The sequence below is a fragment of the Triturus cristatus genome, chromosome 3_2, assembly GCF_964204655.1.
Source record: "Triturus cristatus chromosome 3_2, aTriCri1.1, whole genome shotgun sequence".
In the NCBI taxonomy this organism is placed as follows: domain Eukaryota; kingdom Metazoa; phylum Chordata; class Amphibia; order Caudata; family Salamandridae; genus Triturus; species Triturus cristatus.
Window position 1 is genome coordinate 368,037,104 of NC_140584.1, and position 24,494 is coordinate 368,061,597.

Consider the following 24,494-nt stretch of genomic DNA (forward strand, 5'->3'; position numbering starts at 1 on the left):
GATAGACAATAATTGTATAATTCTAGTGCACGCAACCCCTTCTCAAGAATTGACTATCTCTTAGCCTTATAGCAGGTGTGATATGACTGTGACTCAGATTTCCCAAGGTAGAATTTCTAACAAGAGGGATATAACACTACAAGAGGTGAAAGAGGAAATACTAGAACTAGAAGAACAGGACAGGGATTCAGTAAGGGTATAAAAACTAAAATACAAGATGGACAACTCCATTCACTATTTACAAATGAAGCTAGGGTCCAGCACATAACTATTCGGAGGCACTTATAAGACATTGAGGATTAGGCTGTGGGGGTTAGCTAATTGGAAACTTGAGTTTCTGATGATGTGGAACTGGTGCAGACATTTGCAGCCCACCTCCAGGTGCTCTACTCATGTTGCTTAAAGCATGTGGGTGTTATAAAACATTATATTCCTACCCAAATTCTTCTTTGTGCTCCAGAAAGACCATGTTGGGTACTGGAGAAATTCTTCATAAAAACCAAACATGACCGTGCACCCCGTGTGTCTTTCAGAAGACTACAGAAGATTGCTTTTGTCATACTGTCCTTGGAAGTATATGATTGTGGTGCTGCAATCCCAGATCACCAAAATACAACTAGGTTTCTGGTAGTTTTAAATGAATGGGCCTTCATTTTTTTTAACAACACATTTTATTGATTTTCAAGGTACCAAATGGGCGAAGCCCGGCGAGCATCGAACCATGTATAGATACCGTATACAATTGCAAGGCACCTAATAACATCCCCAATGAGGTCTGCAAAACATCAGACCCAAACCACCCTCCCTCCACCCCCATCTACGCACCATACACCATTTATACAACATTATACAAACGTAGTGCAATCTTGCTCTTTTACCCCTGCACAACACCATTACCCTATATCGGTGAATTACTCACTACCAGCCTATCTATTCGGTCTCGAGAAACCACCGGACCCAGGAGAGACAGGTCAATGCCACGGTACGTGGCCCATCTGGCCCAGATCTTCTTGTGTTTTTGTGGACATCCCCGAGCCTGAAACACTGCGACTTCAGCGGACAGGCACCTATCCATTGCTTTCTTCCAGGGACCTATACTGAGTGGGGATGTTGCCTTTCAGTGTTGTGCAATGTCACGTTTAGCTAGTGTAAGCCCCAGAAAAAATAAATGTCTTTTATATCTGTTCCCCCCAATGTCCTCTGTACTGTGTAGAAGAATCAATCGAGGGTCTGCAGGAATGTGCCATGCCAACACCTGGCCCAAACAGGACCTTATGCCCGACCAGAAATGTTGCAGTGCTGCACAACTCCACACAGTATGGAGAAACAACACCTCCTCCGAAGCGCAACGGAGGCACATAGGGGACCGAATAGCCCCCATCGTTTAAAGGCGTAAACGTGTAAAATATATCCTGTGAAGATATTTAAACTGGATCAGTCGATATCGGGTTGAGACCGCAGAGTACCGGGGACTAGCCAGTGCCTCTGCCCAGTCATCATCAGTCAATGTGGGCACATATGCTTCCCACGCCTCCCGAGTCCAGTGTATAGTGGTCGTGGAGTGTGTAGTTAGTGTTTGATAAATTTGACGAATCTTGTGGGTACCAAGATCCCCCATGAGCAATCGGCTCTCAAGCACGTGGAACTCCGGGAGGCTCGTGAGGCCTCTTATTAAAGGGGACACGGCGTGTCTGAGTTGCAGATATCTGTGAACTTGTGTTTTATGGAGCCCGAAATCTTCCTGTAGCTGCTGAAAGGATTTGAGTGTGGACCCCCGCATTATGTCTCCCAACACGGAAATCCCAATGTCGTCCCACCTACGGAAACCCACCAAAGACGCGACTGGCCGGAGGTGTGTGCCGCGCCAAAGAGGTGTAGCACCGGTTAGCTTGCCCCACCATCCCATCTGTCGGACCACTCGCCTCCAGATCTGGATGACAGTCCTACAAGCCGGGGGAAGTTCCATCAGAGACGAGGAGCTATACAAGAAGTGGGGCAGCGGGGTTTCGGCCATGAAGAGTCGTTCCACAGCATAAGCTGGGTCCGACTGTGAGCCATACGACTAGTCGTTTATCACTAGGAGATGCGATGCCCAGTAATATGCCCGAACATCCGCCTCCGCTATCCCACCACAGAATGTAGATTGGATACAGGTTGCGAGTGCCACCCGAACCCCTCCCCCCTCCGCCCCCCAGAGAAACCTATTTAGTAAGGCATTGACTTGCCGAAACCACGACGGGGGTATTGGAAAGGGGTCATTTTGCAGCCTATACAGCAGGCGAGGCAAAGACACCATTTTAAAAATAGCTGATCTACCATATAACGAGAGGGGGAGTTGGAACCACACCGTCGTCTCATCCCGAACTGTGGGCAGCAACGGAGCGATATTTCGTGACCATGCTTCGGTTGGGCACCGCGTAATAAACACCCCGAGGTACCGGAATCATGCCTCAGCCACTATTAACTGCGAGGCCCAATCTTCGCTGATCCCCACAAATAGGAAACAGAATAGATTTGGACGGGTTAGCGTAGAGGCCGGAGGTCTCCCGAAGACCGGCAGAATCTGCAGCACCCGGGGCTCTGCGACCCATAGATCAGACATAAAAACAGGGCGTCGGCGGCGTAAAGCGCAATCCTATCTGAGCACTCCAGAGACCAGCCAGACCAATAGGCCGGAGTCCAGGCGGACCCATGCAGCCAGGGGCTCAATAGCCAGTGCGAACAATAGTGGGGAGAGCGGACAACCCTGCCTAGTGCCCCTCCGAATGGGGAAGGGGGCCGAGCAGTGGCAGCCACCCGGACCGATGCAGTGAGGTCCGTATAAAGTGAATGGGCCTTCTTAATAAAATCCTTCACTTAAGGTATACAGAAGTGCCACAGGAACCTCTGGCTGTCCAGCTGCACTATACAGCAATTATGGTCATGCAGCTACCAAAATATACAGGGGCTGTGGTGTGAGTGTGGATGACAATCATGGAGAAATGAGGGTGGGGTGAATTTCAGGCCCAAATGTAAAGTGAGAGACCAAAGGAACTGGGACAACCGAAGGCTGTGACTGATGGGGTGTACAATGGAGGATAAATGGGGGCAGAAAAGTGTTGAAGCAAATAAGATCACTTTATGATCTGGCACCCACAGGTGCCTTTAGGTACATGCAGCTCTGCTGTACATTTAAGGTCTTTGCTCCGAGGAGTACCCCAATATCAGACTCAAAATCAATCACTTGGAACACAGAGTGTTGTCAGAGACACTGCCACAAAAGCAGGCTCCAAGATCTGTAAAATCTTACTCAATAACACCCCAGTAGGCTATTCAAAGTAAAATCCCAATGGGATAGGGATGTGAGGGAATTAGATTGCACAAAGTGGGAGGAAGCACTCAACCATCCAAGAGATGTAGCCATTAGAGCTGGGTTTCGGCTAGTGCAGACTAAAGTACTCCACATAATATAGTATTCTAGGAAGGTGCTTGTACTGCTCGATTTTTCCGGTCTTATTGTGTTGAAGGGTGATTTAGGTGACTTCAGTCTCTTTCCATTCAAGTCTAAGGGTTAGAGTAGTGAATGGAGCCTATTTACTAGGCACTTCGACATGATTCTGTGCTCTTCCCCATAGATCAGGGCTTGCACATATAGCCTAGGGGATAGATTCGTTAGTATTAGGGATAACCTGTCCTGTAGTGAGGGTATTTCATGGAGCCGTGCTGAATGCAGGCCTGGTAGGCCTCAAACGGGAGAGACTCCATCTTTCTTTCTGCTCCGGCAGCTTGAGATGTTTCTAGGTCATAGGCAGTGTTTTAGTTAGGAGGTGTTATTCGCTTGGAGAGAACCGGTTCAGGCCGGCCCTTATCGAAGGATTGTATTTTTCTTCATGCCGAAGACACTACATCAGGCCGGCCGGCTGGGAACGTGTCCTTGGCACGGGGAGGTACAAGAATTTGGTGGGCGGCAGGTTACGGGCTGGAATTTTCCATGAGGAAATGCACGTCTATATTAGTAAAAGTTTGAGGCAGATACTGGCACTTGCTTCTAGTCCATAGGCGGCACCTGGCCGTTAGTAGTAAAGCTGCTACTTATTCCAGGGAAGACAGATGACAAACTTGGAGGTGGAGAAAAACCGAGAAATAGATATTCCAAAGAGAAGAGAGTAGCCGATGAGGAAGAGGTCCCAGTGACTCGGAGAGGGAGACGGGAGTAAACCCGTGATTGCGGAGGTGTGACTTCCAGGCGAAGCCGAGGCGCAGACGAGAAGGGAACCTAGATGACCATTGAGTGCAGGCTACATACGACCAAGGTGATGTCAACCCCTTACTATTAGAGTGTACAACTTAATCTTTCACTTTTCTTTGCAGGTTATGTGATATGTATTATGTTCCGTGAGTGTGCATGTAATAACTAAATAAAGTATTAAAGCGATATGTGCTACGTGTTCTTGTGTAAGAGGGTAACCTATTCTTCTAGTCAGCTGTGACTTGACATGAATAGATGTTAATCCTGGTCAGGTAAGTGGTAACTGAATAAGGGGGAAAGGAGCCCTTCGAACTGGGGAACAAGTTGTGCTCAACTAGCTGTCTTTGTGTGATCTGATATATAGTAACACTGATTCCCTTGTTGATGTCGTGGTAATTATAGGATGAACTCGTGCTAAGACTGCCGTCTGGGCAGGAAGTCCTGGGTCCGTTTGGGACCGCGAGGCTGTGGCTGCCGTCTGGGCAGGAAGTCCTGGGTCCGTTTGGGACCGCGAGGCTGTGGCTGCCGTCTGGGCAGGAAGTCCTGGGTCCGTTTGGGACCGCGAGGCTGTGGCTGCCGTCTGGGCAGGAAGTCCTGGGTCCGTTTGGGACCGCGAGGCTGTGGCTGCCGTCTGGGCAGGAAGTCCTGGGTCCGTTTGGGACCGCGAGGCTGTGACTGCCGTCTGGGCAGGAAGTCTGTGGCTGCCGTCTGGGCAGGAAGTCCTGGGTCCGTTTGGGACCGCGAGGCTGTGACTGCCGTCTGGGCAGGAAGTCTGTGACTGCCGTCTGGGCAGGAAGTCTGTGGCTGCCGTCTGGGCAGGAAGTCCTGGGTCCGTTTGGGACCGCGAGGCTGTGGCTGCCGTCTGGGCAGGAAGTCCTGGGTCCGTTTGGGACCGCGAGGCTGTGACTTGTAGGTCTTGGTATATATAGTAGGAATTCCCTGTCCTTAGGTGGTACATATATGTGGTTATTTAGGTGTACATAGGCCCTAGGGAGGGGGTAACGTTCTGGTTTGGGTTAGAGAGGCTCTGTTGAGCGGGTTCCGAGGACCCAAGCAGAACAGTGCTACAAACAGTAGGGCGAACCACTGCACACCGATGCCTGAAGGTCGGTGGTGATAAAAGATTCCTCCTTCTCACCAAATGGATGTGCCCCAAACTAAGGGAGTTCTGGGATATTTTGGACACATTCCTAAATTTAGTCTTGCAAATTACACAAATAAAAGGCACATGGAGGGATAGCCAAGCAATGAGATATAAAAGAATACTGGGCTACATGGGATTGGTGATGCCCTGAAGAGATATTACTCAGCTATGGGGGAGATATGAAATCCTGCCTTTTCCAGAATGGCGCACAAACATGGACTAGTGTACATTGGCAGAGAAATATGTATTTGAAGACCGAGGTTTCCTTAAAAATATTTTAAAATATGGTCCCTTCGGTTAAAATACAGAGATCTGCTGTAGAGTACCAACACAGGAGATGAGGGAAGAGGGGTGGGGGAAATGGACTGGAGTAGTTAGAAATGATGGACCATGGTAAAAGTTCTAAGGTGTTTGAAAAAGGCATCCAATGTGTGGATCATCACAAACAAAAGATGCTATCACCAAAACTCAGTTACAAATTCACTGCTTATATTTTCATATCTTAATAATTGTTGTCTATGAATTAGAAAACAATGAAATTTGTTCTTGAAAACGTGAGCAGTGCAAAGCAGCCCAATAGATTCAGACAGCGTACTGTAGAGGTACTTTTCCTTTCTCAGTTTTGGTGGCACTTGGATTGATCTACTGCTCAGAGACCAGTATCTCAACACACATAAGTAAGAACTTCTGAAACCAAATGTCAATCTCAGATCAGACATATTTAGCATCTTATTTGCCCCAATTTCCCCAGAAAGCTAGTGGAAGTATACTATGCACCCTCCTGTTCAGTCTCTGAAATCATTGTATACACTATATAAGATGGTTAGGTTTCCAATAGCTGATGCTGTCACAGAACGTTTAACCCTTTAGACACATGAAGGAACACTCAATATACAATGTTCGCTTGTAATACAAAAATGTAGGCCCCTGACCATTATATTGTGTTTGATCAGAAAATTAAACTTTTTAACATATCCGATGTTTTCAGGCAGATCACGCTTGTTGCTATTTCCTGGTACCACATCACAGATCTTCTATGCATTTGTTCTAAATGTATAAAACACCAACAATATGTGCATAACTGTAGTGCGGCAATCCACAGCATTCCCTGTTATCTATGTATTTTCACCAAAATTTACAGACACCCAGATACACTCAATAATACAAGATAAATACATCTGATTATATTTGCTGTTATACACAGTATACAGGGGTTAGAGAAGACAATGTCATCAAAGTCCAGGCAGTGGTTGTAGATGGAAGAATGTATCAATGTATAGCGCCGAGACACCCTAGGGTATTTGCACGCACTACAAATCGCCTAAATAAATAAATAAAATGAAAAAAAGAGAGCCTAAGCAAAGCAAATATGTTAGACCTGTCAGCCCTTTTGGGTGGTCCCTCCTCATCATTATTTATTTTGTCCCACTTTTGCCTCAAACCCTGTTGTAATTTTTCCTTTTTGGGAACCACCAGACTTTTTAGTGTTGCTGCAGATTCAGGGAGCCATTTTAGCTACCACTGAAACTTCTGTCTGAGGGCCTGGAGCACAAAATGGTGGCCACCTGTGACATCACCAGCATCCACTGGAACCTACTAGCACCTTCCAGAACATTCCAGAACCCTGTGACAGTTGGAGGCGGTTTAGAATGTTGGGAAGCTAAGACAGAGAGTTGGCAGTTGGCACCTGACTGGTGAGGAGAGAGCAGCAGAAACTTGAAGGAGGAAGGAGTGAAGCAGCAGGGGTGGAAACTTGTGCCTGGAGTGGGGTCCATAAACCCACCCTTGATACTAGTCCCTACTGACTGAGCCCAGCCTGGAGCCCTGTGTGGGAAGAAGCAAGAAAAACCATCCTAAGGACCTGGACAGCAGGAACAGGCCTTAGAAACAGAGAACAGCAAGATCCTGACCTGGAAACTGGTTTCCCTGGAGTCCGACGTCGAGTAGCCTGAGACCTGGAGCCCGAGGTGGAGAAGCGGCGCCGACTGGAAAGCGGACGTCATACCCGGAGCCACCAGAGGTCGAGAGAGGGCGCCGTCAGAGGTCGTAGAGAGTACCAGAGGTCGAGGAGGAAGTCACCCGAGGTCGAGTGAGCGGCGTCATCGGAGGAGTGAAGTCCGCCCTCCGGAGTCGTCGGAGACCGAGGTGAAGCGTGCCGGAGGTCGGGAGTGGAGATCGCACTCCAGAGTCGCCGGAACCTGAGGAGAATCGTGCCGGAGGTCGGGAGTGGAGATCGCACTCCGGAGTCGCCGGAAACCTGAGGAGAGGAGCACCGGAGGTCGGGAGTGGAGATCGCACTCCGGAGCCGCCGGAAGTCGACATCGAGCCAAGGCCGGCCGACGTCATCGAATCCGAGGTCGCCATCGGACCGGAGCCGCCCGACGTCGACACCGAGCCAAGACTGCCCGACGTCATCGAATCGGAGGTCGAGATCGAACCGAGGCCGCCGACATCGAAACCGGAACCGCCTACCGGCGTCGTCAAGAACTGACATTGCGCCGAGGCCGCCGACATCGAACCGGAACCGCCTCACGGCGTCGACACGACTCCAGCGGCGTCGGAGCATCAGAAAAAGGGCAGTAAGTGGAGTAGAGGGCGCCTAAGGCCCTGTGGAGACCTGAGAGACTACTCTAAGGGGCTAGGGAGGTGCTGGAACCAGCCTGACTGTGCCAGGGGTGAGCTGAGACTAATTCAGTGAGGTTGTGTAGAGTGGGAGAGCCAGATCTCTAGTATCCCCCCTTAATCTACCTCAGTTTAGGCCTCAGCCTTGTCCAAGCCAGGGAGTAGACACCCTCAAGCCTTCCACATCCCCACAAGCTGTGCCTGGGCCAAATCAGCCCTTAGGAATTCAAATGTGATCTGATTCTATGAGTGTCACTGTCAGCTTTTAATTATTTATTGGAGGCACTGTATTTATTGTATTTAACCTATTTATTGCTTCACTGTATTTATTGAACCACAGTATTTATTGATGCACAATATTTATTGGTTTACAGTATTTATTGCCTCAGAATATTTAATTGCCTGTATGTATTGCACTTATATTTATACCTTCATTATTTATGATCACCCCTATTTATTGAATCATTAAGCCAGTATTTATTTGACCTGCACTATTTAAAAAGTTTGTATATTGTGATTGTGTATTTATTTATCTAATCAGCAACTAAGAGAAAAAGAAGATAAAGAAAGATATTTTCATAATTTTTACGGTGTAGAGTCGTTTTTGGAACGGATGCACGCATGGTTATTGTATGGGTATGTCGTATGCTTAGCACGGAGCCTGATTCCTGACCACTCGAGCCAAGCTACCACGGTGTGTCCCCTGGAAGTACCCCGTTACCACCAACCCTTACCGGTGTGGGAGTGGAGTGTATTTCCAACATTAATTGGTGGCAGCGGTGGGATAGAGCTGTGCCTACGTATACTCAACAATAACTGTGGGTAGTCCATAGGCCTACACCGGGAGTTTTCTCAAAGCGGCCTTCCTAATTGTGGGTTTTTGTTTTTTCCAAATTTACTCTGGTGGTGGGAGGAGGTATTATTAAAGGTACCCCCCTGCATTGTTACTGCACATAACTGTCCTCTGACCTGAGTGGGCAAGATGGAGTTTGTACTGGAGAATTTAGAAACGTACACTGTGGCCCAACTCAGGGAGTTTTGCCAGCGGGAGGGGGTGTATTGTCCCCCAGGAGCAAAGAAGGGTGCACTCCAAACCAGCTTAAGGGCTTGGGGGAAGGCACGCCGAGAAAGCAAGGCTGAGGAGGAGGACAGGGATAGAGAGCCAGACAGTGAGGGAGCTGGTTTGTACCAACCGGAGGTGGGGAACCTGTCAGCGGGGCCCAGGACACTTTCCAGGAAGGGCAGCAGTGCCTCTAGCGGTGGCTTGTCTGAAGTGGAGTTAACAGACCGGAGAGAGAAAAGACAGCTCACATGGGACTTAGCAAGGCTGGAGAAAGAGAAGGAGGAACAGAGGATGGCTCATGAGATAAGGCTGAAAGAGATAGATCTTCAGATCCTGAGAATCGGGGCACACCCTGTACCTAACGGTGGCAGCGAAGAACGAGAGTACACCAGGGAACCCAAACCCTACCTGCCAAAGGACATAGTAGCTAGCTATGGGGTGGGTGATGATATCGCCAAGTGGCTAGCAGCCTATGAGGTCTCGTTAAGGGCCCATGGGGTTCCAGAGAAGTACTGGGGAGGGGGATTGTACAAATACATGCCTCCAGCTGGTAGGGATGCTTTATTGGCCCTCGAAGAGGATGAGCAGACCTACTACCCCACCATGAAACTGGCGCTCATAAGAAAGTTTGGACTAACACCCGAAAAGTACAGACAGAAGTTCAGGGGTAGTCACAAACTGGGCACACAGAATTGGGTGGACTTCCTGGACTATGCAAAGAAGGCACTAGAGGGTTGGATTCAGGGCAATGAAGTGAGGAACTACGAGGGGTTGTTTGACCTAGTACTGAAGGAACACCTGCTCGAGAAATGTTTCCCTGAACTGCGTCAACACCTGGTGGATAGCAAGCTGACCAGTCCCCGGAAGCTTGCTGAGGAGGCGGACATTTGGGCTAGTACCCGGGTGTCCACAAGGGGGACTGGAGGGGATACTCAAAAGGCCGGACAGGGCGCCCCCCAGAAGAAAGAGGGAGGGGAAAAGAAAAAGGAGTTCTCCAAAGGCCCCCAAAATAACTTCCAAGGGAAGGGAACAGGATTCACCCCTAGGGCTAACCCACCCAGAAACCCTAATCCTGGCCAGAGTCAGCAGCCAAGGGTTGTCCATTGCTACGAGTGCGGTGGCGTTGGACACTATAAAGGAGATCCGAAGTGCCTGAAACGACCACCCCCTCCCATTGGAGGAAAGACCCCCGGAGTAGCTAGTGCAGTGCTCGGGGAGGAGATGCCCTTAACTAAGGGAAGGGAGTGGGCGGGTGTCACTTTAGTGTCCCTGGGAGAACGGGAGATGGTTCCCAAGATCCAGGTGCCCGCAAATACTGTAAAGTATGGGCAATGGGTCACCATCAACGGCCAAAGAGGGGAGGCTCTGAGAGACACAGGAGCCAGTATGACTATGGTGCGTAGCCAACTGGTGTCTCCAGAGCAGGTAATTCCCGATGTACTCCACCCAGCCGCGATGGCTGACGGCAGAACAGGCCACTATCCAGTGGCCGAGGTTCCCTTTGAATGGGGGGGGGGGTTGCAGGTTCACTTCGAGTTGCCGTAAGCCCTGCCGTGCCAGTCGATTGTCTGCTGGGGAATGACATGGAGCACAACGCTTGGAAGGAGGTGGAATACCGGACTCACACTGAGATGCTGGGTACACCTGATTGGGCCTGTGTTAGCACAAGGTCTGCGACTACCCGGAGAGGGAGTTCGTTTCGGCTGGAGCCTGGAACAAAGGCCCAGCCGGCTGCCAGTCAAGGGAAGAACCGAGGACAGGAGGAGCCTGCCTCGGCGTCCACACCCCGTAGGACGGATAGGCCACCGGAGGTGGTGGACCAGGAGTCTGCGGTGGGGGACGTTACCAACCTGGAGGACCTACCCATCCCGGCCGAGTGGCACGTGGAGGGAGGCCCGTCCAGGGAGGAATTCTTCCAGGGCCAGAGGGAGTGCCCTACCCTTGAGGGGCTGAGGCGACAGGCCGAAGCCCAGGCAGCAGGGAACGTTGAAGGGAACTACAGTGTTTACTGGGAGGATGGCCTCCTCTACAGTGAACCCAAGGCACCCCTACACGGATCGTCACGAGCCTTGGTAGTCCCTCAACGTTATCGAGCCTTCCTTCTGGAGTTGGCTCACGAGATACCATTGGCAGGACACCTGGGGCAAGACAAGACCTTCGCCCGTCTTGTCCCACACTTTTATTGGCCTCAGATGAAAGTGTCGTCCGATACCTACTGCCGGACATGTGTGTCTTGCCAAGCCAGTGGGAAAACAGGGGTGAAGCTGAAAGCTCCCCTGGAACCACTTCCGGTCGTTAGCACCCCCTTTGAAAGGGTGGGCATCGACATTGTGGGTCCATTAGATCCGCCGACTACAGCTGGTCACAGGTTTATCCTGGTTCTGGTGGATCATGCCACACGGTACCCAGAGGCAATACCTCTGAGGACCATAACAGCACCTGTTGTGGCAAGGGCCCTGATGGGAATCTTTACCCGAGTGGGTTTTCCCAAGGAAGTTGTGTCCGACAGGGGGACCAACTTCATGTCAGCGTACATGCGGGCGATGTGGAAGGAGTGTGGAGTGACATACCGGTTCACCACTCCTTACCACCCCCAGACCAATGGTCTGGTGGAGAGGTTTAACAAAACCTTGAAAGGCATGATCAGAAGTCTGCCTGAAAGCCTGTGGAGGAAATGGGACGTCCTCCTACCCTGTTTACTTTTTTCTTACAGGGAAGTGCCACAGAAGGGAGTGGGCTTCAGCCCCTTTGAGCTTCTGTATGGGCACCTTGTACGTGGACCTCTCAACCTGGTGAGAGACGGATGGGAAAGAACTCCCAGAAAGCTTCCCCAGGATGTGGTGAGCTACATGCTGGCCTTCCGGAGCCAAATGGCTAAGTTGTGGAAGCAAGCTTCTGACAACTTGGAGGCCAGCCAAGCAGTAATGGAGAAGAAGGGTAAGGCTACCTTTTTGGTGGACCTGAAGACCCCTCGTCAGCCCCTGCGGGTGCTGCATGCCAACCGCCTCAAACAAGGTGAAGGCCAGCATTAACAGTGAAGTCACTAAGATGCTGGAGCTAGGAGTGATCGAACCTTCTAGCAGCCCCTGGTCCAGTCCGGTGGTGTTAGTACCAAAAGCTGCACTACCGGGTGCCCAACCGGAACTGAGGTTCTGTGTGGACTACCGGGGACTGAATTCAGTGACCAAAACTGATGCTCATCCGATCCCTAGGGCGGATGAATTGATTGACCGGCTGGGAGCTGCCCAATATCTAAGTACCTTTGACCTTACTTCTGGGTACTGGCAGATCTCTTTGACTGATGGAGCAAGGGAAAGGTCAGCCTTCTCCACGCCCAATGGCCACTACCAGTTCTGTGTGATGCCCTTTGGGCTCAAGAACGCACCTGCCACGTTTCAGCGCCTGGTAAACCAGATCCTAACCGGAATGGAGAGTTTCTCTGCTGCTTATCTGGATGACATAGCCGTCTTCAGTAACAGCTGGGAGTATCACTTGCGTCACCTGCAAGCTGTTCTCCAGGCCCTGAGACAAGTTGGATTGACGATCAAGGCCAGCAAGTGCCAGATCGGGCAGGGGTCGGTAGTGTACCTTGGACACTTGGTGGTTAGGGGAGCGGTGCAACCCCTCCAGGCGAAGATCGAGGCCATCATGGCCTGGGAACCCCCCAAGACTCAGACTGAGGTCCGAGCATTTTTGGGCCTCACGGGATACTACCGCCGCTTCGTGAAGGGGTACGGTACCATCGTAGCCCCCCTCACGGAGCTCACGTCCAAAAAACAACCTCGACGGGTAGTCTGGACGGAGGCTTGTCAGCAAGCCTTTGTGAGATTGAAGAAAGCCATGTGCGAGGCCCCGGTCTTAAGGGCCCCAGACTTTTCCAAGGAGTTCATTGTCCAGACAGATGCATCAGAACATGGCATTGGGGCAGTGTTATCGCAACTCAACGAAGAGGGTCTGGATCAACCCGTGGTCTTCCTATCCCGGAGACTACTTCCCAGGGAACAGAAGTGGAGTGCAATTGAGCGTGAAGCCTTTGCAGTGGTATGGGCTCTGAAGAAGTTGCGGCCATACCTGTTTGGCTCGCACTTCCTGGTTCAGACCGACCACAGACCCCTTCGTTGGCTGATGCAGATGAAGGGGGAGAATCCCAAGTTGTTGAGGTGGTCTATTTCCCTACAGGGGATGGACTTTCAGGTGGAACATCGGCCTGGAGTGGACCACGCCAATGCAGACGGTCTCTCAAGGTATTTCCGCCTTAGTGATGAGAACTCCCAAGGGGTTGGGTAGCTCTCCCCACTTTCAGCTGGGGGGGACGCGTGTTAGACCTGTCAGCCCTTTGGGTGGTCCCTCCTCATCATTATTTATTTTGTCCCACTTTTGCCTCAAACCCTGTTGTAATTTTTCCTTTTTGGGAACCACCAGACTTTTTAGTGTTGCTGCAGATTCAGGGAGCCATTTTAGCTACCCCTGAAACTTCTGTCTGAGGGCCTGGAGCACAAAATGGTGGCCACCTGTGACATCACCAGCATCCACTGGAACCTACTAGCACCTTCCAGAACATTCCAGAACCCTGTGACAGTTGGAGGCGGTTTAGAATGTTGGGAAGCTAAGACAGAGAGTTGGCAGTTGGCACCTGACTGGTGAGGAGAGAGCAGCAGAAACTTGAAGGAGGAAGGAGTGAAGCAGCAGGGGTGGAAACTTGTGCCTGGAGTGGGGTCCATAAACCCACCCTTGATACTAGTCCCTACTGACTGAGCCCAGCCTGGAGCCCTGTGTGGGAAGAAGCAAGAAAAACCATCCTAAGGACCTGGACAGCAGGAACAGGCCTTAGAAACAGAGAACAGCAAGATCCTGACCTGGAAACTGGTTTCCCTGGAGTCCGACGTCGAGTAGCCTGAGACCTGGAGCCCGAGGTGGAGAAGCGGCACCGACTGGAAAGCGGACGTCATACCCGGAGCCGCCAGAGGTCGAGAGAGGGCGCCGTCAGAGGTCGTAGAGAGTACCAGAGGTCGAGGAGGAAGTCACCCGAGATCGAGTGAGCGGCGTCATCGGAGGAGTGAAGCCCGCCCTCCGGAGTCATCGGAGACCGAGGTGAAGCGTGCCGGAGGTCGGGAGTGGAGATCGCACTCCGGAGTCGCCGGAACCTGAGGAGAATCGTGCCGGAGGTCGGGAGTGGAGATCGCACTCCGGAGTCGCCGGAAACCTGAGGAGAGGAGCACCGGAGGTCGGGAGTGGAGATCGCACTCCGGAGCCGCCGGAAGTCGACATCGAGCCAAGGCCGGCCGACGTCATCGAATCCGAGGTCGCCATCGGACCGGAGCCGCCCGACGTCGACACCGAGCCAAGACTGCCCGACGTCATCGAATCGGAGGTCGAGATCGAACCGAGGCCGCCGACATCGAAACCGGAACCGCCTACCGGCGTCGTCAAGAACTGACATTGCGCCGAGGCCGCCGACATCGAACCGGAACCGCCTCACGGCGTCGACACGACTCCAGCGGCGTCGGAGCATCAGAAAAAGGGCAGTAAGTGGAGTAGAGGGCGCCTAAGGCCCTGTGGAGACCTGAGAGACTACTCTAAGGGGCTAGGGAGGTGCTGGAACCAGCCTGACTGTGCCAGGGGTGAGCTGAGACTAATTCAGTGAGGTTGTGTAGAGTGGGAGAGCCAGATCTCTAGTATCCCCCCTTAATCTACCTCAGTTTAGGCCTCAGCCTTGTCCAAGCCAGGGAGTAGACACCCTCAAGCCTTCCACATCCCCACAAGCTGTGCCTGGGCCAAATCAGCCCTTAGGAATTCAAATGTGATCTGATTCTATGAGTGTCACTGTCAGCTTTTAATTATTTATTGGAGGCACTGTATTTATTGTATTTAACCTATTTATTGCTTCACTGTATTTATTGGTCCACAGTATTTATTGATGCACAATATTTATTGGTTTACAGTATTTATTGCCTCAGAATATTTAATTGCCTGTATGTATTGCACTTATATTTATACCTTCATTATTTATGATCACCCCTATTTATTGAATCATTAAGCCAGTATTTATTTGACCTGCACTATTTAAAAAGTTTGTATATTGTGATTGTGTATTTATTTATCTAATCAGCAACTAAGAGAAAAAGAAGATAAAGAAAGATATTTTCATAATTTTTACGGTGTAGAGTCGTTTTTGGAACGGATGCATGCATGGTTATTGTATGGGTATGTCGTATGCTTAGCACGGAGCCTGATTCCTGACCACTCGAGCCAAGCTACCACAGTGTATGTCTGGGAGAACACCACCACCCTTCCAGTGTGGGAGTGTTTTTCTAACAAAATAACAATGCAAGTGTGGGAAAAAATGTAATACAATAACAATATGATGAACACCAAGTGAACTAACCTACAATAATCTTATATTTTTTCTTTATATAGAGAACATTATTTGATATTTTTTTTTTCAAAAAACATAACTTGTGTCGGGGATATACACAAATATACATCAAATGTTATTCCTGCTGTTACAAAATTTCAGTGAGTACCGATTGCATATATTGATCCTAACATTGTTTTGATAATTCATTTGTAACCATGAGATCATATCAAACAAATTTGACAATCATTACTGATATGTGATATATTCATGATGTCATAGTTCAGTAAAAACAACTGGTGTTATGTTGGCACTACACGCATTTAGGCAAAGGCTTCGTCAGGGTTCCGTCACAGTAAACACAATGTTATGATGGCTCCTCTGAACTAGACAAATTGTTGTAATTGTCAAAAGAATTTCATCCCGGGCTGAAAGCTTATCCTTGAGAGGATGATGGGTCAGCGCTAATACTCCTGAACTAAGGTTATGTTCAAACGGTATTGCGTAGGCTAGGCTGATGTAGAGAATACAGCAAACAAAGAATACGGCTAGAGAAGGTTCTAGGTGGCAACTATAGCGGAGGCACTGTTAAAGCAGACTGATGCGGTGCCTTGATAAGGAGGATTGTTCATAATCTATATGGTGGCCTGTGCCAATTATATATAGATATACTTACTTAATGCTCCACTAGATATGCAAGGGTGAAGAGATGTGGAGGTGTATAAGAACAGATCCTCAATACGAGATGTCAATGGAGAGTCCTGACTTGATGTAGATATGCACGATATGCTGATATGAAGGACGCGTACCTTCAACCTAGTGGCATCTCCCTCCTAGAATGTATTGCACCATTAAAACAGTTTGAAACATACCATGAACATTTAAATGAATCTATACAATGACATGATCCTTGTCCTGAGAGAATATTAATTCTCCAAGTGAGTTTTGAGAGAATCTGAATTTTATTCCAAATTTGCTCTGGGTGTCATAGGTAGTTTTGTGTCTCACGGCATCCAATGTGAAATGAAATGTCTCTGCTAGAATCTGGGGAGTTTCTGGCCCCTTCCCTTGCTGAGTCTAACATTGGATGGGCATCTGTTTTGCTCCAAAGTTCAAACCTTCACCAAGCATTAAATCTTTGCCTATGAGTCTTTAGCTTTAAATTCTTGTCAGAATGGTACACGTTCCCTCCTCAGGGCTAGTTTTCTGTATGTCTTCTTTTTTATGTTTCAAATTGACTAATCGTCGATAGGGGGAAGGTTGGTACTACATACGTCTTTAATGACATGCAGATTTTCCTGATTCTCACTTATAGAATCACTATATTATGTCAAATCTAGAATCTAGCATTATACATATATAAAGCTGATGAAAGCCAAAGAAGTAAGATACCTTCAAATTAAAAGATCAAATTGTTACTGCATTTGGCCAGTTGGCTGACTTCAAAATGTCATCAAGTCCACCACCTGACATAAACATGCTATTGGCCATTGCTCCACAGAGGGAAAGAACCTTGAGTCACTTGTGTCCACACCAGCTTCCTGCATCCTAGTCTTTGTCCATCTGGTCAAGGTTGGAGAAGACATGTTATATGACTTTTAAAGAAAATGAACAGCTGTCCTGCTCTAGGAAGTCAAATCCCTCTTACTCTGTTCAAATACTCTTTCAAACATCATAATACACAGCTCGGCATACTCTTCATAAAACAGACACAAAATTGAAGTCAAATTGGTCTTGATTACACCCCAAATGTTATTATAGTGAAGCTTTTGTGGTCTTTGTATACAAACTCACTTCCTTGTCTGGAAACCAAAGAATCCTTACCGTTTGCTCTTCCTTCTCTTAAACTGTAAGCTGCCACGATCCCTGCTCTGTAACAACTTAAATTCTGTTCAAGCCTTTAGTGGACATTTTTGATAAAATGTTTGCCACTATCTCAGAGGATGCCTCGTTAGGATCCGTACCCCTCTCCAGACACAAACAAACCTGATCCTCTAGGGCCTACAACACCTTTTACTTGTACATAGCATTCATGATTTATTGAGGAGCCTCTTGTGAAAGAGCCTACAACCAGAAAAATCCTCTGATATTTTCAAAACGAGTTGCCTCATGAAGTCCAGGAAACAATGTTGCTCCACTGTCAACTTTAGCCCCTTCCTCACCTAGGCAGGGACATCCCCAATGTCATAATCAGTACTAAACAGATTTGTCTTTAAACATAAACATGCAGCATCTCTCTCTAATTTCTCCCTGCAATCTATGCCAGGTAGGGGTTGCAGCTTTAGTTTAAAAACTGAGCCTTGAAGCACAAACAACAGTCTCTGAATATCCTAGAATACAACTAACACGTTTAATTTCAATTGCATTTGACTGTAATCTCTCAGCTATATAAGACTTATCAGCATTCATTACCCTGATCACGAGGAATGACATCCCACTCAGTTTATGGGCTTTTTTAAACCTGGTAGATATTCTGCTTACAGGGAAATATTCTGATCCAAATTAACTCTGACTGTTGCCTCGATCTGCAACTCCACAAGCAATTGATGTATTGCAGTGCAGACACATTGTCCATGTGCAACAACACTAAACAATTCTGATCTTCAGAAAGAAATCTTTTCAAAGGAGACATTCCCACTTTCAACTCAAGGCAATATAGCTGCATCTGCGGTTCTACCAAGTACAATTTTCCTCCAGCCTCTGATGGATCAGTGCATCCTCCCATTCCAGGGTGCTCACAACGATTTCCATTACAAATTCAAGTAAAGTTCCAGATATTTTATAGCCATTAAGAGCTTCCAAACTTTGTCTTTATGCCATAGCCAATTGTGCAAGATAGTGTTTTTCAAACACGATATTGAGCTTGATAATGGAATAGCTCAGGGAATATTGCTTGAATTAAAGCCAACATTGACCAATTGTTTAAGCCACTGCCAGCAAACTGAAAAGCACAGCCTCCAAAAGATGCTGATCTCTGATTTGATTTTCTTTAGTGGAATTGTCAACACCACCTTTACTGTATCCATCTGAAAACCAAATCCTTCATTTAAATCCTTCCACGGATTCAAAATTGATTACTCCTTGTTCACAGTGAACGTCAGATTCTTTGATGCTTGTTGCCAACTTTAAATGCTTTGTCAGTTCCTTAAATTCCTGAAATGTCAACAAGATGTCATTCAAATAATCTATCACCCATTTACTCCTTTCCTTTAGGAAAGCAACCAGTGATTGAAGCCCCATCATGAAACACCAAAGGATTGAAGAAAGGGCAAATGGCAAACCTTTGATCTGAAACTATTAGCCTGCCCATTTGATCTGCAGATAATGTTGAAATGTGCCACAGTAACCTCAGTAAAATATGCATCTTTGAGCTTGACCCTGTTCCTGGAGATTGTTTCATAATCAATATATTTTCCTAAATTGTCTATAGGCTACAAATCTATTCACATCTGTCACATTTGTAAATGCTTCCAACCCTTGTATTCTTCAGTAGAAAATAAGGCAGACATGGCCTCTTAACTTCTCTGGCACCTTAACTACTTCTACCTGCTCTAGCAATTCTTGTACTCTGGAACTTACCAAATGCATGTGGGCCTCTTAGAAAACCTCCAAGGCTCACGGACAGGACAGATTTGATTTACTAAGCCTGTCTGCCTTCAGCATCATAGGATCACTGGTTACCATATCCTATCATTTTACAACATCTTTCATCTTTAAAGGCATCCAGCCTTTAATGGGAAGAACCGTAAAATCGCTTCCATACCTATCTTGGGTTTGTCAGGCAGTTGTGCTGTACCTCCTCTGCCTTTTAACCTTCTAGATAGTCCTCACTGTTGGAGGAAGTCTGTTGTGGCCTGAATCTCATATAACTATCCTCTACCTTGTGGATGAAACTGAGACCATTTATTGTCCCCTTCTTCAGGCTCACTAGAGTTCCAGTTCCTCTAAAAAGTCTCTTGTTAAAGATCTAACTATATCTAAGACTGGGAAACGAGGCACATGTTTACCCACATTGTTAACAATGACTCTTTTAATTTTCATATAGCAAAACTGATTTGGCATTGCCGAAAAAGCAAATTGCTCTTTGACCCAAGCCTCTTAAAATGGCATACTCAACCTGCATACCTTTCATTTGTGCCTTTTGTGCAGAATCAACGATTCCAGTGGGCCATTAATAAGCAACAACTTGTCTTGGCATTGCTTTGCTTGGCAAACTCTTTCCTTGAGTTTCTCCCCAAAGGCTTTTAAATCTGTTCCTGAAAAGCTAAGTGTATTCTTCATTGATAGAATTACCAGACAAGAATGAGTTCTCATTTGTGCCTCTAAAAACACCATCACCATTTATGTCACTGGTGCCATCCAACTTCCTATACAGAAATCCTTTCCACAAACATTGTCCTTTCCCATTAACTACCTCTCTCTTAAATAACTTTTTCCTGAGTGATTTGTCTTTGCTCATTTCTTAGATTGTGCTTCTTCTCCAACACTGCTTCAATATCTTCTGAAAAGGAGTAGCATTTTGCTTCTCTTTCAAGCTTTCCAAATGCTACTTTCACTACTTTCCTTACTGAAATATAAATATCTTTTTAATTGTACTTTCTGAAATCCCCTCCAGACTTAACATCGGTTGCGACTGGCTCATTTACCACAGCATCACTCATGTTGTTGCCTATTAATGACAACAAAGAATCTTTTAGCACACATTATTCCATGAACTACAATGGCATCATCCTATTAACTGAAAACACTAAGGAAAACCAGTGACCACTCACTGTGGACAAAATCCTACTGAACCCTAACACTAATGGTGTTCCCTAGGTGTGAAACATATTGCATTATTCCCTTTAACACATGACGATTTCCTACTAGGCGAATGTGAAATGACAAAAACCACCACCCCATGGTTAAAAAATTTGGAAACCCCCAAGACGCACTTATGGAATGATGTATGCTGCAATTAGCCAATGCTAAAATTGTCTAATTTCTCGTTAGATATTGCAACTATGCAACATCTCACCTGTGTTGGAGTTGTATTTGTATTTTTCAATTTTTCAATATTTAGGAATGCATGCATCCTGCTCCACATCCCACAATTTTTTGTTAACTGCAAAATTTTCAAGCTACTAGGAAGGAAAGTTGCACAACTATTAAGGACACAGAGTTGAGGATTATGTTTTTGTTTTACTGCTTACAGCAGCCAAACAATGAGCTTCAACACCAAACAAACCATGGCTGAAAACCCACAAGCCTCTTTGTTTGTCTGTCTGATTGACAATCATTCAGAAGTTTAACGGTTTATAGAACACCATAAAGTCCATACATTATCCTATTTCTTTGCACTAAGGCTGGCAATGATAAGTCGTCGCCTGGCAAAACCTTCAGCATCCCTTTTGTCTGCTTCCCTTCCAGTACTAAAAATTAAACAAAATTTAAAACAAAGTTGGTTCAAGTGTGATTTATTGTTGTTTTTGTTTTATAATAACTTTTAATAGTGGCCATGTATTTTGGCAATTTAGATGGTATTTTGTTTAATGTTTACTTTTAAACATGCTGTAATAAAGTGCTTGAATGCGCCTGTAACATGGTAGCTGCCTACAATTTGAATGCGTGGTTTGCTGGTGATTCTCTCTCGTCTCCTTTACAAATAATAATACACTGCTTAGTACAACTGAAAGGCTTGTTATTTAACAAAATATCACTAGTAAAGCAGCCACCTATTTGAAGGTTTTTTAATTTTAAATGTTGTATTGTGCAAATGACAGCCATGTTAAGGTGGTTGCATTATTTTATTTTTGTGTCCTATGCTTACATTAGAGGGGAAAAAACATTGTAGCACAAACGGACAGACCAATTGGCTTTGCCAAAGCTTTTTTCTATTTATGGCCATGCATTACTGAAAATAAATATCCACTACACTAGCAGGTAGTATTCTATTAAGCATCCCAGATTCTATCTGTAAAATGTAGCGTTATTTAGTCATATGAAGCATAAAATGTAGCTTGCAGAAACTAAATGAGGAAGGAAAATGAGTCGTCTTTTTCAGTAGAGTAATACAGCCAGAATTTAGATATAGAGGGCACCATCCATCTCTGTGCTTGGGTGCCACTGCAACTGCTTCACTAGCGTTAGTTTTTACCAAGGGCCTGATGTTCATCATCATGTAGCCCAAATACTAACGGAAGAGATACTTAGCTGTGTGGGAGCAACATTCTAACAAGGAAGGCTTTAGGATCTAGCAATTGGTTATATTGTTCTGGAATACTTCTTTGTCTGGTCCCTAAAGTGTACTTTTGAAGATGTACCATTGAAGAGATTAATACATGTTTGGAGCCAATCCAACATGAATAGGAAATATAGGACAACATTTATAAAACTTTACTATGAGTTTCAAAAATCTCTGCTGAGTAGACCAGTGTGCTCAGTCTTTTGTACATTTTACATATGTAATTACAAATCTATTCAGCATTTAAATCTACTTATCATTTATGTACTGAAACAAAATGTTAGTTTGGATCTTCAGTAGTGGTATTTATTTACGCCAACCATTGCATTCTTAATAGTTATCTGTAAAAATAGCTTGCTTAAAGTATTCTGAATGTGTTATTTTTCTGTATTCTTGATAGATGCTGTATTCTGTTAGCAAGTAAATTTCACTGTATTCAAATTTGCTTATTTGTATGTTACACAATACCCAAAATGGCATGTTTCTGTTTCAGACACTGATGCCACTTCAAATGACACAGTCTTACTCGGGGAATGAAAAGCCACTGGATATCCCAAAAGAGATCTGGATGATGGTGGATCATCTCTACAAAATGGCCTTTGATCAGGTCAGCCATGGTAGCTAATGCAAGCCCTGGCAGGTAGAAGTCAACAATACTTGCAGTACCTCAGCTTTTGTGAGATCGCCCAACAATGATTTCTCATAGATCTGTAATGACACTGGATACTGATAAGTGAGGCAGTTCAGACGTATAAGAGGGACAGATTGAGCATTCAGTTTTGAGCATTGACATCTGGTATAGGTTCCCTGGAAGAAACCAGCACTTTACTCCACTTCCTTGCAAAACCAGAGAATTGACATTTTTAGAATGACAATGTAACCATTCCTTATTGTCCAAGGATTTACCCAATAGAGTTATGATTAGAGCTTAACTTCATAACTAATTACTCTTAGGCCAAGCCCCAAGTAGTGCAAATGTGAAAGACTTACCTAAGTTAAGTGTAGAATCCTCTTAGAGAAGCTATTTGTTTTTGGTTGTGTGGCTTCACAGCTCTCATCAGTACAGGTCAGCAGCATTCACTCGACTCTATTCCACAGGGCAGCTGTGCTAAGATGTGACAGGGTCAAATAATTTTTCTTAATCTGTCTATCCTAATTAAGCCACATCATGAGCTATATGGGTAAATATGTAGCTATTGCTTTGCTAGTGATATCAATGCAGAGCCATTCCTGCTCCATTTAAAATGTAGCTGTGTAAAACAAAAGCACTTTAAACCTATTGGTGAGCTCTCTGATTATAACCAGGAGAAGTGCAGTATTACCAAGTCATCTCCCAGTATTACCACTACATCTCCCAATAGTACCAGAGATATTAGTTAATGGTGTACAGTGGAAAAATGTCCATTAACCCCATTCTCCAGCAGTGGATCATTCATAGATCCAATTGCTTGAATCACTGCCTATCATTGAGGTGGGAATCCTGGTAACGGTAAACAGTGTTAAAATGGTCATAGGCCTCAAAAGCAGTGTTTGTTTAGGAACATATTGATCTCATTTGAAACAATCTGAATATTAGTCAATGAGGGAGTACTGCTGAGTTCTCTACTCCTCAATAGTCACCACATCTCGGATTTCTACTGCATGTCATACATGACAGCTCTGTTCTAACCTTTGCTTGACCTTATACCTGTTGCTCCTTGACCTCTGTTTCATCCTTCCTGGACTTCAGCAAGTATTAACTTCAACATTTATCAAACTGTGAGTTGTTTTATAGGAATGTCTGAGATTTTCACCTGAGTACTGGCCCAGAGGTACAGCTAACTGTTACCAAATGACAGTGTGGCTGAGAAAGATCTCTGTACAAGCCTTGCTCAGATTGGGGACAAAATATTTGCGTTGTCGATCCTCACAATAAGTGTATTTATTTGTATTGCCTTTATTCCACTCATGAAGCATCTTGCTGCAATAACTACAAGACCTTCCCATCATAGACCCTTAAGGATAAAGATAAAGGTTGGCTGTTAGCTTGCTGGAAAAGAAAATAATTCTCCCTTCTAAAGGGAAGGCCCCTCGTCTGGAAGAATCTGACCAAGCACTTCCACAAAAACAACACAAAAAAGAAGAATCTGGAACTTTCATGTGAAAGGCATTAAAAAGGAGGAGAAACAACCTACACAAAAAACTGAGCAAAATTCCAGTGCATCTGACATCCTCTCAAACATTTCCATCCTCAATGAAGGTTCCATGGGCGAGTACCATCAGGTTGACAGCCACCTCAATAGTAAAGCCCACCAGCAGTTTCCCATCATGGTTGACCAGGGAGCTGCTGTTGATGGTCCCATCAGCAACAACCCTCACCAAAGACAACACTGTCAGCGATCCCTGTGGTGACAATCATCTCCCTGTCGATGGCTCTGTCAGTGACAATTCCAATGCCCCCATTGATGGGAGTGTACTTTTGTAAATAGCATTGTCAATGACAGAAAGTCCTTTTCCAGCTTTGGCTTTCCTGCATTTTCTGATGAAGGTTTCTGATGAAGGTTTTCACGCAACTCCCACTGCACATACTAGACTCAGAGTTTAAAGCTTATGTCAGTGACCTGGAGCAAGCATCTGATGCAACCTATAGCACTGTGTTATGGCATGATTATAAGGTGGGGTTTATGCGAAGAGGATTACCAGGAGTATGAATATCAGCCTCAGATGTTCACAAGTGTAGGCTTCCCAAGAAATTATGACAAGTTGGAACCCACAAATCCATGTGTCCTTCCAAAGCAATGTCCTAACCAGAAGGTATTTTCTAACCCATGTGGCAAGCAGTTCCAAACGTAGCACAAACATCCTAGGGAACCGGAAACA

General features: G+C 46.2%; 1 protein-coding gene across 4 annotated transcripts in view; it reads left to right on the forward strand.

The window, feature by feature from the left end:
• Positions 1-24,494, forward strand: part of INPP5B (inositol polyphosphate-5-phosphatase B) — a 957,269-nt gene that overhangs the window by 773,566 nt on the left and 159,209 nt on the right. For all 4 annotated transcript variants that reach the window (XM_085647875.1, XM_085647876.1, XM_085647878.1 and 1 more), the window contains one exon: positions 22,129-22,242. In XM_085647875.1, coding sequence (XP_085504001.1) covers positions 22,129-22,242 — 114 coding nt within the window. The remainder of the gene's footprint in view (positions 1-22,128; positions 22,243-24,494) is intronic.